Below are 11,448 nucleotides of genomic sequence, written 5' to 3'. Positions count from 1 at the left end.
GTCTATTTGCAATAATACATTTTTGATATATAAAATGACTAATTCTAAACTCTAAACTCCAAATACTAAAACTACCGTCTCAAAACTATACAAAGTAAAGAACCCAAACCAAAAAAGATATTCTAAAAATTAATTTAACATATTGTAATTGCGTAAAAAAAAGAATAAAAAATGGTAAAAAAATTTAACAATTTCTCTATATTAAAAGAATCCTTATATTTACTAGGTTTTGAACCCACGCTACGCGTGGATTTATATGATATATTTTGATGAAAATTATATATGATTGATGACGGTAATAAAATATTATCTTATAAAACAAATTAAATTAGTATCAAGGAAAGAAATTAAATTTCAGATATACAAATTTTTAAAATATGAAAATCAGTTGTGTTATAAAATCAAATCTGATAAAAAAAAATCATGAATTTAACTCGACGTCCAGGCGAGGCAAATCAAACTGATGACCTCACATATCCTAAACCATTTCTTTGACCACCAGAAAAACGAAACAATTTTATAATCATGAATTTAACTCGTTTTCATATTTAATTGATCGCTACTACATATGTTTTCATGTTTTTTATTCAATGTTTTCTTATTCTTCATATTCTTTCTTGTCATTTTCATTGTCAAAATTTGTGGTAATTGTCATCGTTACTTTTACCGTCTGGTTCTTCGTTATACTCTTTTTTTTTATTCTTCCTCGTCAACTTCTTCACATTCTTCCACTGAAAAATCTTTTTTGTAGACTACCACACAACTTGTTAACCCATCAAACTCCAATACCAAAATTATTTCTTTTCTCGAAAAGTTTGTGAAATTCATGAAGACCAACATAGTCAACACATGCATCCAATTATTGATAATTTCATCCATATACTTATTTGGTTTTAGATCCACACGTTTAGAAACTCCTCCAACCAAAATCCTTACTTGGTTTATAATATTTTAAAAACATAATAAAATATACTAATAATTTTTTATTTAATATGAATCATATGATATATAGAAATATGAGTACACTATAAGAACATATTAATTATAAATAAATAATATCAATTATGTTATATCATCAAATAATATCAGTTGTATCATATTATCAAATAACCGTAACCATATATAACCGTAACCGCTTGAACCAGAACCGTATTTAAACGTAACCTTTTAACCGTTTATTAAACGGTTATGGTTAAGGTTAAATAAAATTTCTAACCATAACCAATGCTTAATAAACCGTAACTGTGACAACCGTAACCCTGGTCATGCCTATGTATAGCTAATAAAACATGTGTGTTTGTCGTCCATCTTTCTTCTTTAAACCCCAAAACTTGACTCAAAAATCAAATCAAGGTCTTGCGATGTCAATCCTTCTTCCTTAGACCCAAAAATATAAAATTAATGAAAGAATATCAACTCATCTATAAAATCATACACAAAAATATGTTTTATAGTTCATAAGAAATAAAAAGCACAAACGTAGATAAATAAGATAATTTATGTTTTACATCAATATTTATAATATTTTAAACTGTTAAAAGGTTTCGAAATATAAAATTTGAACATTTTAAAAAGTTTCAATATTTATAATATTTAAACTTTTAAAAATTTTAAATATTATAATTTTTTTTTTGAAACTTTATAAAGTTTTAATTTGATCAAATAAAAAACTGTATCAAACCGAATAAAACTTTTAAACTTGGACGATTGATAAATAAAACTTTTCTGCTCATTCGTTGTTGGAATCATATTAATCTTATTTATACTGGCTCTGAACCATTGTCTAAAAATTTTCTAGCCGATATGGGATATTGTGCATAGTTCTTTAATTTCAATAAATTTAAAATTTTCCTTTTTCTAAAAAATTCTAGAAATTTAAAAATGTTAATGAATGACATGTCAAATCTTGATAGGTTGTTTAAAATAATTTTTAATATATAAATTTTTGGGAATTGTATAAAATGTTAATAAGTGATATGTCAAATCCTGATAGGTTGTTTAAAATCCTATGTGGACGGCTTGAGAATTTAACCCGTGTTAGCATAAATTTAATGAAATTTAATAATTTCAACATATCCTCTTTATAAACCATATATCTACTATATAACCATATTATATAGTATTTTAATTTTTTTTTAAGTTTTTCATAATATTTTAAAATTTTATTAAGTTTATATATATTAATTATAATATTTAAATAAATGTGAATCGAAATTCTTCTTACGTTAAGAATCAAAGCTCACATGTTATGGAAAACAAAATATGAATCAAATTGTTGTTTTTTTTTTTGTTTGAAAAGGATTCAGAGATAGAATATCTTTAATACACAATAGAAATTGTGCTTAAATATATCATAGTTTCTGTTTCCATATTGATTCTGCTGTATTTTTCTTATTTGGAATGGTTTGTAAAATAATTAGGAAACAAAATCTGAAGTAATACTATTTTTATAAAATATTTAGGGATTAACTTTGTAAATAAGTACAAATAAAAGGGTATAACCCAAAATGTACTTAAAAAATGTATATATAGATATGGACATCTTTAGGAGTTTGTAGCTTCAACTTTTTATTAGTATAGATATACTATCTTAAAATTTCTATGGAGGTTAAGTAATTGTAATATTTTAAAACATTCTATAAAGTTTAAATATTTTAATATTTGAACCTTTAAAAAGTTTCAATATTTATAATATTTCAAATTTTTAAAATTTATAAATTTTAATTTTTTAAAAAACCTTTTAAATGTTAAGAAATTTTTAAAATTTAAAAATTATAATATTTTGAAACCTTTTTAAAGCTAAAACTTTTAGAAGTTTCAATATTTCTAATATTTTAAAATTTTAAAAGGTTCGAATATAATATTTGAACCTTTTAAAAAGTTTCAATATTTATAATATTTTAAACTATTAAATTTTAAAATTATAATATTTAAAAACTTTTTAAAAGCTAAGAGCTTTTAAAATTTTCAATATTTATAATATTTAAAATTTTAAAATTTTTTAATATTATAATATTTTTTGAAACTTTTAAAGTTTTATTTGATCAAATAAAAAACAGGATCAAACCGGATAAAACTTTTAAACTTGGACGCCTGATAAATCAAACTTTCCTGCTCATTCGTGGTTGGAAGCATATTAATCTTATTTATACTGGTTTGAACCATCGTCTAAAAATTTTCTAGCCAATGTGGGATATTATACATAGTTTTTTTTTATTTCCATAAATTTAAAATTTTCCTTTTTTCTAAATAATTGTGGAAATTTAGAAAATGTTAATGAATGACATGTCAAATCCTGATAGGTTGTTTAAAATAATTCTTAATATATAAAATTTTGCAAATTTCTAAAAATGTTAATTAGTGACATGTTGAACCTCTATTGGCTGTTTTAAAGCTTAGGTGGACAGCCTTAGGAGCTTATAGCTCATACTTTTATTTAGTATAATTTATATTTAATTACATAATATAACATTGTAGACTTTTTGTGAATCCTTATATTTATTTATATTTTAAAAGAGTTTAAATAATAAAAGTTTTAAGCACAATTACAATCTTGAAAATATTTTCACACAGATTTTACGATTTTTTTTTGTTGAGAATTTGGGAAGGGCATTTAGCCTCCAAAATTGCTTCGTTAGAAGGGCTAAATGTAGTTTAAGCCTCGAATGTTATGAAGCTTAAGCCTCCTTCTGAGGGAAATAAGCAGAGCTTGTCCCACATACTGCAGTGGAGACACTTTGCTCTCTTGTTTGGTGTTCCACAAAAGTAGTTTCGGGTTTTGGTTTTCCGGATTTTTAGAATAACGAAACCAAGCGGTTTGTAATGCTGGTTGGGTTTCAGTTAAACATTTTAGGCTTGGTTGTGTTCGACTGTTTCGGTGGTAGTACCCAACCTAGAAGTACTCTGTACTCAGTCATAAATCAGACAACTCATTTCAAATCAACAAAATCTCGCAAGAAAGCCAGTGAACAGAAGTGGTTTGAAGAAGGCAAATTGTAAAAAAGAAGTAAAATTATCTAACAAGAAAGTCTAGCAGTTGTGTGTTTTGGACGTTGTGAAAGACATTTATTTTAAATCTTATACCATTGAGCGCCTAAGATAACTGGATCTTATAGCCCAAAGCTGCTTCCCAACAGCTTCCATGTCCGGGCGCTCTTTTTTTGTAGGAGCAGCACATTGAAATGCCAAACTGAACATCTTCCTTAGTATCTTCTCGTCCACTCGTTCCCTCGCGTTCGGATCCACCAGTTCATACACTTTCCCTTCATTGTACTTGTCGAATGCCTGCCAGAATTTTGAATTTTTCCCGCAAAGTCGATTCAGTAAGGGATGCAAGTTTGAGAAGAAATTTTATATATATATATTAAGTGGCTTACCCATCGAACCGTAATCCTCTCATCATGAGGTCTCTTGGCTTCTACTGGGCGACGGCCTGTGAGTATTTCCACAAGCAAAATCCCGAACGAGTAAACATCGCTTTTCGCAGTGAGCTGATAAGTCCTCATGTACTCAGGATCTAGATAACCAACTGTTCCTTTCACTTGTGTTAAAATGTGTGTCTGGTTCGAGTCAGTAGGACCGCCTCTTGCAAACCCAAAGTCTGCCACTTTGGCTCTCATGCTATCCGTGAGGAGAATGTTGGAGGATTTTATGTCACGGTGTATTATCTGTCTTTCTGTTTCAAAGAGAGAGAGAAAACAAAACAAAAAACATCATATAGTCTTTGAATAAGATCCTTACAATATTTATTTCTAGTTATATAATAAGGAAAACAATCATTAAGCACAACATTCTCTACCTGCATACGAATGGAGATAAGTCAATCCATGGCAGACATCAATCACAATCTCCAACCTTTGATTGAAATTAAGTTTGGTTCCACTAGAACCTGCAATAATAACAAAAATGAGCCTTTCTTGTTATATTCATACGTTTTTATAGCCGGGACAAGCTCGGGCAGATGTAAATAAGTTCTTACCATCCAAATGTTCCCGGAGTGTACCATTTCTGACATACTCGGTTATGATAAGCCGCTCGTCTCCTTTATCAACATAGCCAAGAAGCTTCACTAGATTTCGATGGCCTATTTTGGACAAAAGGTCAACTTCACTTTTGAATTCTGTTCGCAGATTCTCAAAATGTTCCTGCATGAAAATTGTGATTTAGAACTCATAAAATACTTTGAGGTAATACAAATGAGCAGATGGAGATATTATTCATCTTAACCTACTAAATCACAACAGACTTAAGTGCTAAATCTTTTATCTTCGAGATTAAAAGACCAAGAATGGATAGCTCCATTTGTATCTTCTACACTAGCTCCCTGAAAGATCCATAGTTCAGCACCACTACTCAGTAAGACTAAACCAAATATAAATTAGAGTGTGAACATGATTTTCTAACACAACAAGACCAAAGTGCCCGGGGAACTACATTATTACCGAAAAAGTTAAGGTCGACATGTCAGTTGATTATTAGCTTCTGTCAACATTTTCTCTATCATTATTATAGGACTTGACTGGCTAAACTATTAAAAGTACCTTTTTTGCTCGTTTAATGGCAACCACCTGGCCATCATCAAGGTAGCCCTTATAGACAACCCCAAAGCCTCCTTCACCAATTTGATGACTTTCCGAGAAATTGCCAGTTGCTGCAGCAATCTGAGTCATGGTCAGATTCAAGGGTCCCAGTCTACTAGGTCTCGGGGACATAGCATATCTAGATGGGCTTTGCGGTACACGGGACGGACTTGGTGGTGCCCGGAACGGACTTGGCGGGATCTTCTCAGAAGAAGGGCTCATTTCAAAAGAGGAAACTTGGTGCACTGTGATACGATATATGAGCCTTGAATGTGAAAATGTTATTCCAAAATGTAAAATCTACAGAAAAATGGATAAATACTTCTCTGGAAACAAAACGCATAATGTAATCTTTGGGGTCTAACAATACAATATACTGACCACACACCACTACTGTTGTTCCCTATGTCAATGACTATGTGCCTAAATGAAATCAAACACTTTTATGATGTCAAGGAGAAGGCGTAGAGTAACTCTATCAAAATTACAAGTTGCAACATTCTTGGTCTCTGCATATTCTCACCAATGAAGTAAAACATGTGAAGATAAATGTAAGTGAGACAATTAGTCACCTGAGTTAGATTCCTTGGGTAGAACTTCATGACTATTTGCTTTCCTCTCCTTATGGAAGCAAGGACAACAGAGCGCACAACAGAAGAGAAGAAACCCGCTTGCTGCCATGCTGACTTTAACATGGTCATGTTCAAATCCAGCCTCATTACTCTCAGAATCTTTCACAGATTTTTCTTCCAAAAACCTTCTCCCTGCATCATAAATGCAGAAGCCGATCAATGATGACACACATAACCAAATTCCGTTACTGTGTGGTGAGATTAAAAGAACTATATATATATATATTGGCGTAACCGATCCAAGGAGCACAAAATTCGTTGAACAGAGCATTACCTAGTAAATGGTGAACTGTGCAGATGTCATCGCCGAAAGAATCCCCAAAGATACAACCTTTGGCTTTGTGAAACCGTATAGCTTCGCAAAATCGGGCTTTGTCCACAGGATTCCCGTTAATTGTGAACAAACTCCCTTGTTGATAAGGCTTTGTGTATGTCAAGTTATCAGAGAGACAACCAACAAATGATGCTGATGCAGTTTCCTTGATATGCAATAACGTTAAAAGACCCAACAAAGCCGTAGTAAACACCAATCTAGTGAAGCTCAAATCATATCCATCCATAATTTGATTTTATTAACAAAATATAACTCAATAAGCCATTTTATAAACCCAAATTTGAGAATCTTTTGGTTCAGAAGATTTTTCCCTAAAACCTGAAAAAAAAAAAAAAAAAAAAAAAACTCAGCTTTAGAAAGCTTCCATCATTAGGGTTCCATTTGCAGTTGAATTCTTGAAACCCTTTTTGCTCAATTCTTGAAACATCAACTAAACCCTAAAAAAACAAAATTCTCAATTTCTAGAATCAAAAGATCTCCAAGCAATCCAAGAACACAAAATCAATACATAAGCTATAATAACCTAAGACTCATGGATGGTTGCAAAATCAGAACCAAGAGCTTTTGACTCAAACTTGTAGAACAAGACCAATTTAGAGAAACCCAGAAAATTTTAAAGCGAGAGAAAGAACAGAACCTGTAACAAGATCTTGTAGCTTTGACTTGACTGTACAGTTAGAATGAGTTTGACCGAAGACGAAGCTTTTTATTCTGTTTCAGACAAAGTATGCCAAAGAAAGAAGACTAAAGAAGGCAAAAAGTATTTGTCTGAAGGAGAGGAATTAGGGACGTGGTAACGATCTCATGGAAGACACATCTTGTGGAAATCTTTGAAAATTCGTGTTCTGTTTTTTTTTCTTTCCGTGTCAGGAAAATTCGTGTTGTTTTCTTTTCTTTGTTCTTTTTCTTAGCTGATTAGATAGATGATGGTTAATGATTAAAAAAATTTACAAAAAGAAAAAGAAAAAACAAAAATTAAGTAAAAGTTCGGATCAAACCGGATGTTGAACCAGACCGCTAACAAGAATTACTAGAGGTTATTGGTTCCAGAGTTAAATAGAATTTTAATGACTTTAAAAGTTATGTAAAATATGTTGTTATTCAATCAAAACTTTCTAAAACTTTTTAACAATTTGGTGTTATTAGTTGTAGATTTGTAAAAAGTTATCTAAAATCTTACTATTGGTCCTAGTCTCATAGGCGACCGAACGGCCGCCCCCTAATTACTAGACTGACCCGCTATAATAATTCCATAAACACCTAGCGAAGATATGGCAAACAAATAAAGTAGCCCTATGTTCGGATCTGACAATACCATACCATAATCAAAAGGTACAACGGCCCGAGCGACCAGACTTAACATAAATGTAGCCACTGGAGCCATTCTAAAAAGGAAAAAATTAGCACTACTTGGTGAAATAGGTTCTTTTAGAATCAATTTCGAACCANAAGCCCTAGCCCTGTAAGCCCACACCTGTGTAGAGTAGATCGTTCAACACCTGCGGCACAAACCAATTTTTGACCTATTGGTCCTAGTCTCATAGGCGACCGAACGGCCGCCCCCTAATTACTAGACCGACCCGCTATAATAATTCCATAAACACCTAGCGAAGATATGGCAAACAAATAAAGTAGCCCTATGTTCGGATCTGACAATACCATACCATAATCAAAAGGTACAACGGCCCGAGCGACCAGACTTAACATAAATGTAGCCACTGGAGCCATTCTAAAAAGGAAAAAATTAGCACTACTTGGTGAAATAGGTTCTTTTAGAATCAATTTCAAACCATCTGTTACAGGTTGTAACAATCCGAACGATCCCACTACATCAGGACCCTTTCTACGTTGCACAAAAGCCATTACTTTACGTTCAGCTAGCACTAAAAAGGCTACTTCTAGTAGAAGTGGTAGAATTATTCCAAGTATTTCAGCTGGAAAAGCTATGTACGTTTTCGATTTTTTATTTACTCATGATCTGGCCTGGTTGACCCAATCATGATATTGAAGGATGGGACCTTTTCTCGAAAAACTCCCGATACCGAGAAGAGTTGAAGATGGTGCAACATTCCATCTACTCTCAATGGAATCCCCCTATCACTTTACTCCCGAAATAAAGCATCCCTTTGATAAATCTAGTGTTATTGGATTAAGAGTTTTATAAAGTCATTAAAAGTTTTATGTTATTCAAGTAAAACAAAAGAATTTTGGATTGTTAATGAATTAAAATATTCTGTTATTGGTTTAAGATTTTATATCATTTTTTTCATAACAAAAGTCATGAAAACTCTTTCATCAAATAGAGAGATTGTGAATCATATATCATGACTTTTTGTTATTTTTTTGTTCAAAATGAATTCCGGACTCCGGAGAGGAGTTTGGGAGGCGGAGAAGAAGAGCCACAACCATTGGTAAATCCATGCTCCCTCTTTCTCCATTGCCCACACGAAAGCATCGACGATGGCATCAAACAGGTTCGTATTATGGATTTATCATTAATGCAAAGTCGGACATGACAACAAGTCAAACTCATTAATCTCCTTTCCCTTTCTTCTAGTCTACATATCGCTTCTCTGTTCTCTCTTTGATTCCGTCACAAACAAGATGAAGCTTGAGGAGCAAGAAAGGGACATACAGTTTCCGACAAATGACGAGGAATGCCAAGTAGACGTCTCCTGCGATGACGAAGACGATGATTCCAGTTCATCTTCTTCATTATCCCAGAACGCCCAGAACGATTCGGCTCCATGGCCTCGGAGTTATCGGTAATATCAAAATACTCTCAAACCAATAACTCTTTTTTTTGACAAAAGCATTGATTAAACAAGAGAATATTGTGCAATATTTTTTGAGAAAGTTTGAAAGATTTTACAAGATTAGGAAAAACAAATCAGCAAGATTTAAAAAAACTTTCTAAACAATCTCTTAGAATCCTTCATTTTATACTTTCTAATTCTCTATGATTTTAAAAATCAGCAAGATTTTAAAAAACATAAAGTCATTGAAATTCTATTTAAATCCTAAACCAATACCGCCCCCCCCCCCTCAGAGAGATTCAACTTAAATTTTAAAGGATTTGGTAAGATTTAACATTTTAGAATTTTGAAAAATTTATGTGATTTTTTAAGAGATTTGATTGTGTTTTAAATTTTTTATATATATATTTTTTTAAAGTGAAATATGATAAATATATTGTAAGTTATTAATTAGGTTGTAGATAGATGTACTCACGTCGCTCGATAGAAGCCAATAGTACTTGGATTGATTGGGTTGGGTGAGTGAGTTATTAGTTGGGCTGTAGATAATGTACCTATAAGCTTTTTGCAAAGCAATCATGATTGGTAAATTTTTTTTTTTGAAAATACCTATTTAGTGTATTTTTTTGGAGAAATACTCATTTTCTCTATCTACAATATTTTAAAACTATATTTCGTTAAATTTGAAAGTTTTAGGAAGTTTAAAAGGTATTTCTTTATGATAATTGTTATTTAGAGACTTGGTTCAAGTGTTTGTAAGGTTTTATAAAGTTTTAAAATGATTTCAGAAGTTTTAAAAGATTTACGAGGTATTTTAAAAAGTTTTACAAGATTTTTGCTTTTTTCTTTTTACAAAAAATTTAGGGTGAATTACTCAAATGTTACTCATTTTAGGTAATATTACCAGAATCTACATAAAACTTTTTTATTACTAGAATGTTTCGGGTATTTTCAAAATACCGAGCGTGTCCCTATTTTATGTTACCGGAAAAAACGTAATTACAAAAATGCCATTGCCATGTCAGACGCCACGTCAGAAATCGCTGACGTGTAACCATTACTCAGCCATAACGCGTTACAGAGTATGTTGCGGCTGAGTTATAGGTATGTTGCGGCTGAGTTATCGGAAAAACATTTGAGTAATAGCGGACGGCTGACTTATTAAAATCTGGCTGAGTTATGCGCATAAGTCAGCCAAGGGTTACGGCTGACTTATTAAATTTGGCTGAGTTATGCGCTTAACTCAGCTGTAGTTACGGCTGAGTTTTCACCTGATGGTTGAGTTGTCAAAATTTTGGTTGAGTTGTCAAAATTTTGGCTGAGTTATCACAACGACACGGCTGAGTTAACATTTTCCGCCTGGCTGAGTTATGAAAAACGGCTGACTTATGAGATGTTGTTACGGCTGAGTTATGGTAAAAAAACTATAACTCAGCCGTCATAGGCTGACTTATCGACAACTCAGCCGTTTGACGGCTGACTTATTAGCAAAAGATTAATTACTAGAATGTTATTCAGTTACGGCTGACTTATCAAACGATACGGTTGAGTTACATATTTTCAGTTGATGAAGCGGCTGAGTTTGGCAGCAATTTTTTTTGCTTTTTAATTACTGTAATGTTTTTCATGTGGTGGCTGAGTTACATTGTTAACTAAACTTCTTTGTTACATTGTAAATTAAAAATTAACTACATGCATATCATAATATTTAAAATCTTATTATATTTAGGTCTATGTCTATTTTCGTTTCAAATGATAATAAAAAATAATAATTTAGGAGAAATAAAATAACTAATTAAAAATGTTATTAAATAAAAGAAAAACAGTAAAAATTATTTTTCTTGATATATGAATTATATAAAAACGAAAAAATAACTTTTTTGTATTATATAACTGAATTTTTTTTTTTTTAATTAAAAAAATAGATAACTCAACTTACCACATCTTTAACTCATGAAAATTTCCATGATGTTGAATAATCTTTTGAGTTAACAATTTTATAAAGGATATACCTCAAACTTGTACATCAACCATAACACATGATTATTCAAACTCAACTTCAAAAAATTTAGTTTTGTTAGTGATTAGTAACATTTTTGAATAACATTAAGGTCTATGTCTATTTTCATTTCAAATGATAATAAAAA

The 11,448-nt window shown here is 31.4% G+C and overlaps 1 protein-coding gene across 1 annotated transcript; it reads right to left on the bottom strand.

Moving 5' to 3' along the window:
* LOC104747256 (calmodulin-binding receptor-like cytoplasmic kinase 3) lies at positions 3,961-7,437 on the bottom strand. The gene is made up of 8 exons (XM_010468859.2): positions 7,183-7,437; positions 6,486-6,863; positions 6,152-6,343; positions 5,541-5,824; positions 4,979-5,144; positions 4,799-4,888; positions 4,377-4,675; positions 3,961-4,284 (listed from the first exon to the last, which is right to left on the bottom strand). The coding sequence occupies exons 2-8, from the start codon at positions 6,769-6,771 to the stop codon at positions 4,078-4,080; spliced, it is 1,524 nt and encodes a 507-aa protein (XP_010467161.1). The 5' UTR covers positions 6,772-6,863; positions 7,183-7,437; the 3' UTR covers positions 3,961-4,077.

This window comes from Camelina sativa, chromosome 15 (genome assembly GCF_000633955.1).
Source record: "Camelina sativa cultivar DH55 chromosome 15, Cs, whole genome shotgun sequence".
In the NCBI taxonomy this organism is placed as follows: Eukaryota; Viridiplantae; Streptophyta; class Magnoliopsida; order Brassicales; family Brassicaceae; genus Camelina; species Camelina sativa.
The sequence above is the reverse complement of the archived record's forward strand: the minus strand, read 5'-3'. Positions and strand labels throughout refer to the sequence as shown.